General features: G+C 41.2%; 1 protein-coding gene across 1 annotated transcript; it reads right to left on the bottom strand.

Annotated features, from left to right (window-relative positions):
* Positions 1-1,136: 1,136 nt before the first annotated feature.
* LOC102461891 (uncharacterized) lies at positions 1,137-14,300 on the bottom strand. Its single transcript, XM_075929929.1, has 7 exons — positions 14,205-14,300; positions 9,893-10,138; positions 8,233-8,292; positions 6,991-7,125; positions 5,133-5,279; positions 2,383-2,443; positions 1,137-1,916 (listed from the first exon to the last, which is right to left on the bottom strand). The coding sequence occupies exons 2-7, from the start codon at positions 10,055-10,057 to the stop codon at positions 1,813-1,815; spliced, it is 672 nt and encodes a 223-aa protein (XP_075786044.1). The 5' UTR covers positions 10,058-10,138; positions 14,205-14,300; the 3' UTR covers positions 1,137-1,812.
* Between the last annotated feature and the right edge of the window lie 245 nt (positions 14,301-14,545).

Here is a 14,545-nt window from a genome sequence, read left to right as displayed (position 1 = left end):
CAGATATAACCCAATGAGCTGCAGGGTCTATCAAATAAGGCCCTAAAGCAATAGTGGTATTACTCCCCTATACAATACATTCAGTTCCAAAACCTTCTTTGCTTAAGGATAAGTGGAGCAGACAGAAGGCCAACCTTATTAAATGATTCCATTTCCACCGATAGGCAGAGATGGCATTAGCTTGCTCATAACTACTGCGTCACTACAATCCTTAGCATGATTATGACGGGTAAGTGATCGATACCTGGATGAGACCTGTCAAATATCAATTTATTATCCAGTTTTGCAGTTACAAGGTTAGTGCATTAACCCACCACCACCACAAAGTTAAATGCTTGGCTGTTGCTACTCTAAGATATTTGGTTACAGACTAAAAGATTTATTGGACTTTGTATTCCATCCTCAGGAGTACTAGCCAATGAGAAATTAGTATACATTAATTGATAGGCACTTGGTATAGACACTAAGTTGCTAGTGCTAGAATTTGTACAAAACCAGCTTTAGGTGCATTTCTGTTTGACAAACTGAAACAAGAGCAAAGGGTGGAATAAAATACATTTTGAAGTTGTGTGTCTATCTGGAAAGTTGATTTAGCACCACAGGTGTCACAGACATAAGCCTGCTACCTTTGCATCTCACACAGGATACCTTACGGTGAATGTAGAGGGCAGAAGCATATGTACCAAACCACCAAATATATGCAGATCTTGCAGGTCATGCTGAAAGAGAATGTTAGAGAACGAGTCTGGCTGTGGCTAGGCTAATATAGAATTTTTAGAGCATTAAACCACTTCACTTATTTCATTAACATCTTATAGGAATTTAACATCCATTTTAAAGAAGATGGATAGTAGCATACTGGAATTCTAGTGTTAGGGCTACAACTTTAGTTAGTTCCAAAACCAAATATTATCTACTTAAAGGACAGATTTGTTTATACAAGAAAAGCAGGATTTGTAAACGAATACAGTGAGTGAGTGAGTCTCTCCCTCTCTCTCTCCCCCTCTTCCCGCAAGTAGGACTGGATATGCAGATATGCTAATTGTTAAACAAAGTTGCAGCATTTCACAAATGCGATTAACTGATGTGAATAAAATTCTCACCACATTAAGACACTGATAAGAACAAGCCAGAAATCTACTTAAAATCCTGTTTTATTATGTACCCATTGATAAAATATAAATAAGAATTTTTAAACAAAACTGAATCCATAATTTGATAGGCACATTTGAATAGGTTTCAAGTTTTAATACCAGACATTCTAGTTAGTTTCCCAAGAAAGATTAAAGAAGTTGGCTGAATATCCAGTGCACTCCACAAAAATAAAAATAATTATGTCTAACAATAAGTGGCTCCTTCATTCTAGTATAACTTCTTTAAAAGGCAGAAAAAGTTATTTCAGAAAAAAATGAATGTTTTAAAATGTTAATTCAACCTACATAAGATTCAATATTTGAATGTTTAAAGCTAGTACTTCCAAATTGAAGCCGCAAAACAAATTCCATTATCATCTAGACTTAAAAATATAGATTTCATATAAAAGCTATGGGAGATGTTCACACATCCCAGAAGAGATGAGGTATTTTAACTGTGCAAAACCTAAATCAGTCTAAGAACATGTAGGATCTTTTCATCCATGAGTGTATAGACAACTGCATTGTCCTCTTCACTGAACTTTGTGCATTCAGTATTTTCCTGGTTACAGACGCCAAGAAAAAGTGCACAGATTGTTGTTAAAAAGTCTTTTAAAAAAGGTAGCAGAATGTAAGGCAAGTTCTCCAGTCTATTAGCATTACAATTCTTAGCCTTTCTTCAAGCAAGTCTGATATAAGGAGGTGGCTTGGATAGTTCTTCATCTGCATCCAAGTCTTGATCAGGAAATTGCACTGGAGAATTAAAGATTCTGTCTCCATAGCCTAGGAGGGGAGAGAAAGGGAGGGAAAAAACGAACAACACATTGTAGCTTCTTGGACAAAATCCAAAATAGGGATGTAAGGGAGTAGTCGACTAATTGCAGAGCCACAGCAAGGTTTGGGCCTGTTCCCGGCACAAGCCAGGACTGAGTAGGTTTCCTATTGACTAATCAACTACTTGATTAGTTAAATCCCCAGGGCTCGACAAACCGCTGTTCCTACTCGCCCGTGGTGAGTAGATTTCAGCCAGTCGCACCGTGCGCCCCATTCACTGGCACTGCGCGCATGCACAGTGCCAGTCTGGCGCATGCATGGTGCAGGGCTGGCGAGTTGCTCTCGCCACAGTTTGTCGAGCCCTGTAAATACCCACCTCTTATAACTAATCCAGAGTTTCTTAGTTTTCAGTCACTATCAGGATTTGGCCTGTGATTCATATTCATGAGTTGGAAGGGAGAAGAAAGTTACTTACTTTGCATAGTGCAAACCAGTTCCACAGTCTGCTGCTGATCCTCACCAGGTTGTAACCATTCCTGCAAATGAGATTTGTGGTTATCTTTCTATTGCTAGTCAAAAATGGATTTTCTTATGCAATCTTATAATCCAATTTAGAAATTATCTTTAAAAGTAAACTTTGATTTTGAGTGTGCATCAGAACCTGAGAGCTACAAGCACTACCATTATGAACTCACCAGTCAACCACACCCCTCAACTGGAACCAGAGGTACACAATCAGGTGACAGCGCGCACAAAAAATTGCAGATACAGGACAGTAGCATGTTAATTACAAAACAAACAAACAAACAAACACACCAAACCAACCAACCACACACACAACGGGGAAAACAGTATTTTTCTTTTATAAAGTTTCAAAGCTGTATTAAGTTAATGTTCAGTAAACTTCCAAAAGAACCACCACAATGTTTTGTTTAGAGTTATGAACTCTTCAGAGTTACAACCTCCATTTGCAAGGTCTATTGTAGTTTATTTGAAACAAGGCTAATATTAATGTACTAGATTTATTATCCCCTTTTCTTCCAAAGGAAGGCTTAGTTTAATATATGGAACTAAAGTGATATTCAGCACTTAATTTACATGTCATTTTTGACATGCATTTACTATAGCCTGATACATTATACAAATCCTTTTTCTTGATGTGTCATGCAGTCAACTTATATTTATCTTCTGATAAAATAGGGGGGGAAATGTGATTTTGTACAAGTTGCTTATTCAATCCACTAGAAGTCCTCCTTCCCTACACTAATTTAAAAATCAGGCAAGTCAGCTAGAAAACTGCAGTCAAAATATTTGGAGAGATCTTTATAATAGAATAACTCAGATCCTTAATGAAATCTGCTTGGCCAATGATCTTGCTGGTTGAACATTTTCAAAGTTTGCAGCTTTGACACAAGAGGGAGAGTTTTCCTGAAAATCATGTCTTTGTACCTGACTGGCTTTACTGGAGTGGATGCACAAAGACAAATAAGGTTAAAGGGGTATTTATGGCACAAGAAGTGTTACTGGCAGAAGTATGGGATTACACCTTACTCAGAACTTATGCAGTTCATCCCAAACAAGTGATAGTAAAATCCTTTTAACTTATGGTGGTTTTATTTATAGGAAGTGCAGCGTTTATAAAATATCTAAATGTACCAATGGATAAAATTAAGAGCAGCGTGGTTTACAAATACAATTGTACAGGCCCTTAAAAAAAAAAAAAAAAAAAGAGAGGTGACTATTACAGACACTTCAGAAACCGCCAAAAATGCTTTTCCATATCTACCAATAGAAATCTGATGCCTTGAGACCTCTCAGGACTAGGAAAAGTAGTCTTAGAACATTAGAATAAACTTAAGCCACCAATAGTCCTGTAGCACCTTAGAGACCAACCAAAACTGTTGGCAATATAGTGAGCTTTCATGGGCACAACCCACTTCTTCAGATGATTGGGCTGTGCCCACGAAAGCCCATTATACCAGCTGCATTTTTGCTTAGTCTCTAAGGTGCTGTAGGACTATTCATTGTTTTTTAAAGTGTTTTCTATTACAGACTAACATAGCCACCCATCTGAAACTTCAGAACATTAGGGAATTCCTCTGTCAGCTCAAGTTCATAAAGACATCTTAATCTCCAGGGCTACGTCTACACTGAAGGCTTCTTGCACAAGAACTGTTTTGCAGAAGAGTTCTTGTGCAAAAGGTCTTCCACAAGAGTGCGTCCACATTGCCATGTGCTTTTGCGCAAGAGCATCCATGGCAGTGTGGATGTTCTCTTGGCCATAAGAGCTTTCTTGCACATTTTAGCCATTGGGGTTTCTTGCGCAAGAAAATCATGTTGCCTGTCTACACTGCCTTCTTGTGGAAGAGCTCTTGCACAAGAGGGCTTATTCCTCGTGGGGAGAGGAATAACTCTTCCAGAAGAAGCCCTGTTTTCCAACGCTGTACTGTAAATTTACTTGCACAAGAACGCACGTGCAGTGTAGACACCCGGCAAGTTTTTGCGCAAGAACAGCTGTTCTTGGGCAAAAAGCCTGCAGTGTAGACGTAGCCCAGGGGTTTACAAGAAGACATCAGGCCTTCTGCCTTTCATCAGATCAGGACTCTCCAATGTCTCAAGGGCAATGTAATTTTCAGGAGTTTGGGGGGAGAAAAAGGAGTGGATTACATAGGGAAAACTGGAGGGAAAGCAGCAGGAAACTGACAGTTCCATTTTTGAAGAGGAAAAAGGGTATGGCACTGACAATTTGAATTATTAGAACTAGCCATGGTGGAGGCAGATTAGCATGTAGAGCTCAGATAAACCAATCACATAAATCACCAAGGGCACGTCTAGACTACCCTCGGCTTCTGAAAGATCCCTTATTCAGAAAGGGTTTAAAAAAAACCTGTCTAGACAGGGTTTATCATGCAACCCTCTCTCCCTTTTTCAAAAGAACTCTTATTCCTTAAAAAAAGGTTTACAGGGTTCTTTCAAAGGGGGGAGGGGAAAGTTACGTAAACCCCCCCCATATAGCTGCTGCATGTGCCCAGAAAAAACCTCTTCCAAAAAAAGAGATCGGAAGAAGCCATGCAAATTCATGCCAAATTTACATATCTTCTTTCAGAAGCCGAGGGTAGGTTAGACATACCCTAATGCATTTACTCCAATCCACACGTTTTCCCCCTATGTACCACATATGATCCAATATAATTAGAAACTAAGTTAAAGTCAGCACTTCCATACCATTCCAGTTACATTGTCATAACACGAACAACGTGGAAGACTTCGGCAGCCTACATAAGCAATAACCAGCACAATGGTAGCACTGCAGATAGATGCAATTAGCATTGTTATGTTGGCTCCTTTGACAACCTTACTAAGCACAAACTTCTGTAAAAGAAACAAAAGAAACATCAGAGGGATAAACAATGCAGTAAATTTAACTTCCAAAAAAACCCAATTTTGATTAGCGATTGAATACTCTGAAGTGTATTTACTATTTTCATTGTAAAAAACTACTTCCACATGTCAACAAGGGATTACAATAGTTTAAGAATTTATATTTTCTAAGCATGTTTCATTTAAGATTAAAATGAACATTGCTGATTTCCACAGGACACACCTTTCCCTTCTGTATTTGTCTCTTTGTACTACCCTCTGCAATGGAAACAATTTCTTATCAGTTTTGTATTATATTGTTATGTTTGAAATCATCAGGTATTGGTTAAACTTCAGTGTATTTAACACCTTGTCCCAACAGTGCTGTACTCCAGCATTGACTAACAGCTTTAGAAATAGTTGTACTGATTCAGGAAAAGGGTCAGCAAAATAAATACAGAAGGACCATCCCCCTAATCATCTTTGTCCATAGAGGGACACATCACATCTACACAGCATGACATCAGCAAGTTGGCCTGCAGTAAGTAGTAAATGGATCTATTTATATGGTTTTCATAAATACAATCATCCTAGGTTATAATGGTACTAAAAAGATTTTGTATCAAGAGACCAGATAGTGGCAGAAAATTTGCAGAAGCAATGATCTAAACATCAGCACCTAAATATAGGTACTTAAGTGGCCTGATAATTCAAAAGACATGACCTTTTACTTCTAGAGCTTTACATCCATGACTCAAGTCATTAATGGAGATGGGTAAATATTTTTATACTTTTCCCATTTTTAACAGTTATGCAAACTGAGGTGCAGAGAAGTTAAGTCATATTGCAAGCTTTGATGGAGTTGGGACTCAATCTTTTCATTCAGCCCTAGACTCTACTGCAGTTTAGTGAAATTGCTGAGTGATCTTGTAATTTGTTCACATACGAGCCCATAATATTTTTTATAAACTCAAGCTAATGTCAATCTTTCCTGTCCCATTCATTCATTTTCTTAAACTTGGGACAAGTATTCTAATTTTTTTTTCTGTATATCTTAGCACAATGGGCCTCAATCTTGATTTGTATGCCTGTGTGTCTCCATGATCCAATAAAAATTGCACAAATGGATTCTACGGCCAAGAGGGTAAAGGGATTTAGCTCAAATTAAGTTAGAATGTTGGCAGATTTGCTCTTAACTCTTCCTGTTCCATTTCTCCTAAACTCAATTTCATATCAAAGACTTCATCTGTACCAAATCTCCAGTTATATACTCTACATACAGAAACAGCCACCAAGGATTCCCATCTAATGGAAAACATCTCCAAAGCATTTGTGTTCCACAGGGAAGAACCCAGATCTTCACCACTATACGATCACTCTGTGAAGAAGACCCCATGCACTTAACATTTTGACCATCTCATTCCTTGATATTCCTGTAATTGACGCTTCCTAAGATGCGAGTCCAGGATTCTAACAATTCCCATCAGAACAAGCCAGCAGTCCAATCTAGTTCTGTATTCTCTCTAGGACAGTGGCAAGTGCTAGCAGAAGATTATCCTGTGATCCTCCAGAGAACCACAGAGCTTCCTGCATTCATCAATAATAAACTGATCTTAGAACTGTTTGTGTATGCCTGCTTTGCACATATTGAAAGGAAGTGTGAAATTTGGATTGCATTCCTATAGAAGGAAGCACAATTTTGTCATAAAATACTAGCACTCACCGTATGAACAACATGGACTGGCATATGTATGAACACTTCATCTTCTTCACCATAGCTTAAAGTTAGGGAAGCATACACAACTACAATGATGGTGGCAAAACAAGAAAACAGAGAAGCTACTATCATTGCATTCACCTGTATAAGGAAAAAAATTCAAGGAAAATATGGGGTCAGGGACAGGAAAAGTTAGTGCATTGTCTATTTTCCTTTAAAATTAATAAGTCATTCTGAAAGGTATTAATCTGAAAGGTATTAACAATCAAATGTGAGTAACTTCAGATGTCAAACATTCTCAGTTCTGCAGTGATTGCATTCTATTGAGGCTTGTTCGAAAGATAGACTAAGCTAAAACCACATGGAAGCCCAGTGAATTTGTACCAAGACATCAATGCATCACGAGCTCCCCACAATACTCATTGCTATTTTTACCAGCTGTTTGCCGCCCCCCTCCTTTAATAGACACACAATTCAGGAAACCCTTGTCTGATTCACTTTATCAGATCTAGCTTTCCTATCTTGAATATTGAGGTAAAAATCAGGATCAAAAGAAAATCATTTACAGCAGATCCTAAAGCTTCACAGTGATAGGTTATTCACGTAGGACAGTAACAGGAAGACTTATGAAACCATGGTCAAGTTCAACAAGTATCTCTAAGCCACAGCCACCTCTATATTATATATTCCTTATAATATTACATCTTGAGTACAAAGGTATGTGTTTGTTGCTAGAGCAATTAGATTAAGTAAAACCCAAACAGTCTTTTAGTAGTTCACTCATTAAGTAGTTCACTTACAAATTAGAACATATCCTTTTGGAGTTTAACTGGCCAGAAAGTCAAAAAGCAGGCTCTTTACACGTTTCATTTTAATTTCTATTGTACTATATTGTTCCACAAAACAAATTACATTTCTGAAAATATTTCTCAAGTACATTCAAAAGCAACAGCTAAAAAAAAAAATCAGAGCTTGAAGGTATCTAAAACAAGTCATAAATAAGAAAAATCATATATTCTAAAGTAACTAATCCGTAAATGCTGAGAGATTCTCATTTTTCCACATAATGCAATACTGCTACACAGAAATCAGAATGAGGCTCTTACATCAGGATTTAGAAACAAGAGGCAAGAAAAAGAACCAAGCTATTACCAATGTAATATTGCTTACAAAAGATGTCTCTTTCACCCCACCCCTTTCAATAATAATAATAATAATAATAATTTTAAAAAAAATCTACAAACTTACAAGAATTGGATTCTTTTTCTGGGAAGAAAATAAAGCCAGAATTCCAGGAACACACATGACCTGCATGTTAAAAATAACAGATGTGGCAACTGGAAAGAAAGTATGCTAAAAAGTTATGCTACTATACTGGGTATAACAAGTTTCTGAAAAACATGTTCCATAAGGAATCATTTTAAATTATAAGCACTCACAAGGTTATTTAAATTCATAGTTATCTCACAGAACTAGGACATTTGCTCCCTGATTAAGAAGAATGAGCTTACAAAGAGCACACACATTGTGTCACAATAATTGTGAAACTTCAAGTTTCGTGGTTTTATGGTGCACATCCTGGAGTTCAAGGAATGGCATTCTCCACTTCTTTAGAAAATGAAATATAGTCTCCTAGTGAAAGTTGGTATCAAACTAGCCATTATTCCAGCCTTGCTTTATAAGTTTGGAATCAGAGTTCACATTTCAGCAGTGTTACACTTTTCACACTAGCTGAAATGTAACTAGAACATAATTATCTTGGTAATTAAAAGCCATTTGCTTTTGGAAAAGTGACAGTTCTCTTTAGTAGATAGCCTACTGTATAGGAAAACTTATCACCAGGTGTCAGCACATTTATAAATTACATAGAAATTTAAATTCCATTAACTTCTATAGCATATGCTGAAGATATTAAGGAGAGACTGTAGATAAATCTCCATTACCACAAGTTTTGATGCCCTCCGTAACTGCCAATCTTCAGTCAATCCACCTGAAACCTCATATATGCTCCCATCATGAGAATGTATTAGTGGGTTGGTGGGTATGGATGTTAAAATGTTTTTAAATAACTGTGTAAAAGCTGAAAATTTCAGCTGTTACATGAAGGGAGTGGGCGGGCCTGCATGTAACCATGAAGGTTAACTGATGAGCCCAGGCTCATCTGCTTCTAGTCAGAGCAGGTTGCCAGGTTAATAGAGAACCTATGCTTCTGAAGCAGCCCCACAAAAACAAAAGCCCAAGAAGGTATCACCACTGTACAGCAATGATGCCAATCATAATATGCTGTAGCCACGGAAGGTTACTTTTGAATACTCGGTATATTTTCTTATTGGAAACCTTATGAATCTGAGCTGCTCAGAACACTATAAAAGCTTTGATGCAATTAAGCTTTCACCGCTATTAATGAAATCAGTGCTGCCCTCCCATCATAGGGTTAAAAACCAAAATTACGATACTGTTGTACTCTTACTACATACATTCTCAATGAAAAATTCAGCTGTGTTACATGGGCACTGAATCGTTCTTATGAAATGAAGAGGTCTTGTGTGTCCCACCACTATACTGAACTCCAATACTGTCATTAGCTTTATACTTTTGCTTGCAACTTTCAAAATGGAAACTCCACACAGCCTCATCTTCTAAATCATCCCACATCATATGATAAAAGCTGAATTCGGCAGGGACTAGATCAACAAGACATGCTCCAAGTCTTCTTCCTCACCACCCAATATCCCCAAATACTTTCCCAGTACCTCTCCACTCTTGTTTGCAGAGCAGTGGACGAACACTGCATTCAGGAGACATGCTGGGAAGAGTCAGCAGAAGTTTCTCCCAAAAGGAGCCAATATCTGAACTGTTACCCCCACCAGGACAGAAACAAGCAGAAAAATAAGATGTGCAACTTTACCACTCCAGCCCAGATGGGTGCTCTGATTTTACTCAGTGCTGACTCTGTTCTTAAGGTGCCTTCCATCAAACCACTGGCGACACACACTGTAGCACAGGCTATCTGCAAGAGCCCCAGCACAACCATGCTTTTCTGGTTAAAGATGAAATATCTGTAGCGATCCATTATTATTCATCCACACACTACGTGATTTTAGGAAGACACACAAGAATCCTTCACGAAGAGAGCCAGCCTGTTTTCCCTGGCCTAAACAGAAGGAAGGTGCAAGAGGATTAGCACTTCAACAAGTATCTGACAAATTGTTGACATACCTTGCCATTAATAGCATGAGGATCTACTATGACAACAGTGTCAAACATTCTACTTTGCTATGTACATGGAACTTATCTTTTTATGGTTGAGCCAGAAGATGTGCAAAAAAAATACAAGGAGAAAAGTGGATGTCAAAGTCATTCACGCACTACAAAAACCTTGTTTTTAAATGCATACATGAAGGGGTTTCTGAACCAAGAGAATCTAGAGAGAGAAATCTTACTTGTAGCATCTGCTGCCAATTTTTCCCCTTTATTCTTAAACTTCGATTAGAAGCCAAGTTTTGTTCTTTCAGTGATGATTTAGGCAGTTATTCAGACCCAAAATTAATGATTATACTGCTCCAGTATATGAAATAAAATTGCTAATAACTACTATAACAAGATGCAGATTGCAGCAGGTTTTCAACATGTTTTAGATGTATTGTTTCCATATTAAGAAGCTATGCCTTGAAGTTACAATATTATCCTTACTGTAACATTTAGCAATACATAATACAGGTTGAACCTCTTAAATCCAGGACTCCCTGGTCCAACATCATCAATGGTCTGGCAGGATCACTGATGTTGCTGGACTAGAGAGCCCCAGCGCCTGGGAGTGAGAGCCAGTTGGGAGTGCAGTGGCAGGGAGCCGCACTATTGGGACTGGTGAGCCCCATCCTGAGAAGCCTCAGCTGGGCATGGCACAGTGGGGCAGCCAAGGAGTCCCAACCAGGCACAGGGTAACCATGGAGTCCCCGACCCCAAAAGAAACAGGGCAGCGGCGGCTGAGGAGCTCCAGCTGAGAGCCCCAGCCAGCTGACAGAAGTGGGACAGAGCCAAGCCCAAGCCCTGTAGCAGCAGGGCTAGAATGGAGCAGCTGGAGGGAGGGACAGTGTCCTGGGAGGCGGGTGGCAGTGGACCTCTCCTTATCCAACAAATTCCCTTATTTGGGACGGGTCAGGTCCCGAGGGTGCTGGACCAGGGAGGTTCAACCTGTACTTTTTCAATGACAGGGTTCCAGCTACAGTTTGAACCTCTAAAATCTGGGACTCTCTAGTTTGACATCATCTGTGGTCTGGCAGGACCACGGCTATTGCTGGACCAGAGACCCCTAGCTTGCCAGGTTCAGCAATGCAGCCAGGCTGGGCTGACTGTGGGAAGCGTATCCCCAGCAGGGCTGGCACAGTGGGGAGCACAATCCTGGCAAGGGCTGATAGCAAGTAGTGCAGCCCCAACCGGGGTTGGGGCAGCAGGGCCAGTGGCCAGGAATACAACCCCGCCAAGGCTGCTGAGGTGGGGAGCGCAGTCCTGCCTGGGGCTGGCGCAGTGGGAAAAACAGCCCTAGGCAGGGCTGGTGTGGTGTGGGGGGATGCAGCCCCAGGCAGGGCTAACAGTGGGGACAGCAGCCCTAGCCAGGGCTGTAGGCAATAGGCCAGTCTGTCCAGGGCTGGGATGGCAGGAGACACAGCCTCCATCAGGGCTGGCGACATTGGCAGGTAGTGCAGCCCCAGCCAGAAGCAGAGCCTACAGCTGGGTTGGGAGCCTTGACCTCCTATTGTCTGGCAAACTCAGTGGTTTGGGACCACTCAGCTCTTGAGGGTGCTGGGTAAGGGAGGTTCGACCTGTAGTTCATTATCTCCAGAAATCCAGGGGTTAACCTACTATGTTCCAGACCTCATTACAATTAAATGATATTAAGGAAGTGAAACATTTAAAAAAGTTTAGATTTCTGATATGTATACACATGATGTTAATGACATTTCAACTTGCTGCAGAACATTAAATTCACCTTTCTAGTCAATCCCCTCAACCCCCCCCCCCCCCACACACACACAGTTTAGCAGAAGATCTCTAATTTTGTGGTCCACTTTTGTCAAAGGATTTAATGAACTTCCTGTTCACAATTATGCAGACTACATCCCATAACAAATACAGCACTTATTTATGTGGACATTTAACATTAACAAAGTAACCATTTCATCTATCTTAATACAATTCTGCAACTGAAAACACAGACCTGTACCAAGTGATCAGCCTACTCTCCACTCAAAACCTGAAAATACTCTGGATCACAGCTCGAGAATTTTGTTTCTCTCTTTGCTCTAGCTCAGTACTTCCAAACCAGGAAGTAAACATGTATGGATACGTGTTTGATCACATTCATATACGTTCAATAGCGATCATAATGAAACCCACAGTAAGGGCCCTCACTCCCACAGAAATCCCCCATTATCAGTTCTATGTTGCCTTATTTAAACAAGGTTTCCAGTACAGTTTAGCTGGAAATTTAGAATCACCCTCAACTAGACAACTAAGTTTTGCTCATTCTGGGAGTATCAGGAATATTTCTGTGCTACTGTGAAAGAAGCTGAAAATAACACCAACATATTGCTTACTTTTTCCTTTTCAATTCAGTCATTACCAAGTTACAGTTTTAAAATCTAAAAAGTGTCAGTAACATGAATAAGAAATTTATTAAACATAAGGACATTCCTCAAAGCCAAGGTCACTACTACCTGATACAGATTATCCTTCTTGGCCCCAACACAGAGTTAAGCACATGACTCAACATTTCCAGTGGAACTGGGAATACAGTGAGTTCTCTTTCAGTACAAAATATTATGGAGCCAGACTTATTCCCCTTTTACCATCAGTTGTGTGTGTTAAGGCATGGGATTTCATTTTGATGAGGATCATGGACCTCGGGAGGTCATCAAATCCAGCTCCCTGCCCAAAGCAGGCAGTGTTCATACCAAACTGTTATCAAGAGTATATTGCATGAGTTTGGGACATTTATGCCATCTTAAAATAGTAGTCAATATTTAACTCAGAAAAATATTTTTACCTATCCACATCTTTAATCTTTTTAACCAATCAGTAGTGATGCTGAATTGCTTCACCTTACAGGTTTGATTTTTTTCCCCTCAGCAGTTATATTTAGAAAACATTATAGTCCACCCCACCAGCACCAAGACACTCAAAGGCTCACAACCTCTTTAACACACCTTATTGTGTCTAGGTGCTGGGAGTGTCTCTGATTAGTGTGATTTTAAGGGCCTGGTATCCCTAGACAGGATTAATTAAACTAGCTATCCATTACCTTTTCTGGTTCTTGATGGAAAAGCTTTACTTCCTGAAGCTTCCAGCTTGGAAGAGCCACAACCACAAACAAGAGAGTGTAACTCAGACTCAAACAGCCTAGCCAACATATACTATATCCTACTATCAGTGCTTTTTTTGTGATGGTACTACCTGGTACACAGCACAGGCACCTCCAATCAGAGCTCAACAACTTTTCCCCTGGAGTACCAGCACTTTTTTTTTTAAACCCACACCACAAAAAAAAAAAAGCATTGCCTACTATAGTGCAAGGGTGTTAATCGCACAGTCTTGTAGCCTTGTCCTAAGGAACAGCTTGAAGGAAAGAGAACCCTCTTCCAGGGGAGCTGGAAAGGGGACTCATATTCTTCACACTGTAGCAGGAAGTTTTCTTTTAAAGATGCCAGTAAATTATGGCAAAAAAACTCCACATTAAACAACAGACGGCCCTACAGCACCTTAGAGACTAACAAGAATATAGACAGTATCATGAGCTTTCGTGGGCACCCCGCCCAGGAGCAGCACCCAGAGGTGCGGTATCTGTAAAGCCAGGCGGGATTTGGGTGGGCGGCTGGGGGCTTTGGAGACTAGGACTGTGGCAGGAAAGAACGAACAAGCCGCTCTCCAGCCATTTTCTGGAGAATAGTGGGAGTCTGGATTTGGCCCCTTTCTACCAGCAAGCCCGCCGCACCGATGCAGCCCCCGCGAGTCTTTGCAGGTCAGGCGCCAGCAACGCCCCCCCCCCCCCCGACCTGCCCGCGGGAAGTGAAGGGTCTGAGCGCTGGCCCGGCAGCCCCAGAGCGCCGAGCCGGGGGGAGAGGCGGGCGCGAAGCGCGTGCCCAGCCTCCCCGGCCCTGCACAGCGCGCCCGGAGAGGCAGGAGCTGGCCCCGGCACGCGGGCAGCCCGAGCAGAAACTCACCTGCGCAGCGCCCCCAGCCCCTCTCCGCAGCCCGGCGGCAAGTCCCGAGCGCACCTGGCCAGGTGAGTCACCGCGCCTGCTCCGTGGCTCCCCTTCAGCGTCTGCTCCTGCTGCGCCCCGCCCCCGCCCCGCCCCCCGGCTTTAACCCCTGCAATGCCGCGCTGCGCTCTCAGCATCCCCCGGGCCAAGTGCTCTAGTCCCTCCTTGGACAGCAGCACTGTGAAGATCACCAGCTGCAACAGGCGGGGAGAGGGGTTGTTGGACCAGAGAGCCCCTGGACCAGAGAGCGTGGCCCAGATGGGAATCTGGCAGCAGAGGGGCTGGTGGCCAGAAGGGGACCC

The sequence above is a fragment of the Pelodiscus sinensis genome, chromosome 5 (genome assembly GCF_049634645.1).
Source record: "Pelodiscus sinensis isolate JC-2024 chromosome 5, ASM4963464v1, whole genome shotgun sequence".
In the NCBI taxonomy this organism is placed as follows: domain Eukaryota; kingdom Metazoa; phylum Chordata; order Testudines; family Trionychidae; genus Pelodiscus; species Pelodiscus sinensis.
This window is presented reverse-complemented; position numbering and strand designations above follow the sequence as displayed.

Bases quoted from the DNA above. Each gene is read 5' to 3' on its own strand.
- LOC102461891 (XM_075929929.1), bottom strand. From the start codon at position 10,057: ATGGATCGCTACAGATATTTCATCTTTAACCAGAAAAGCATGGTTGTG. The intron at 8,293-9,892 runs GTAAAGTTGCAC...TTTAACATGCAG, and splicing joins CACCCATCTGGGCTGGAGTG to GTCATGTGTGTTCCTGGAAT. The intron at 2,444-5,132 runs GTATGGAAGTGC...TCTCATTTGCAG, and splicing joins ATGACAATGTAACTGGAATG to GAATGGTTACAACCTGGTGA.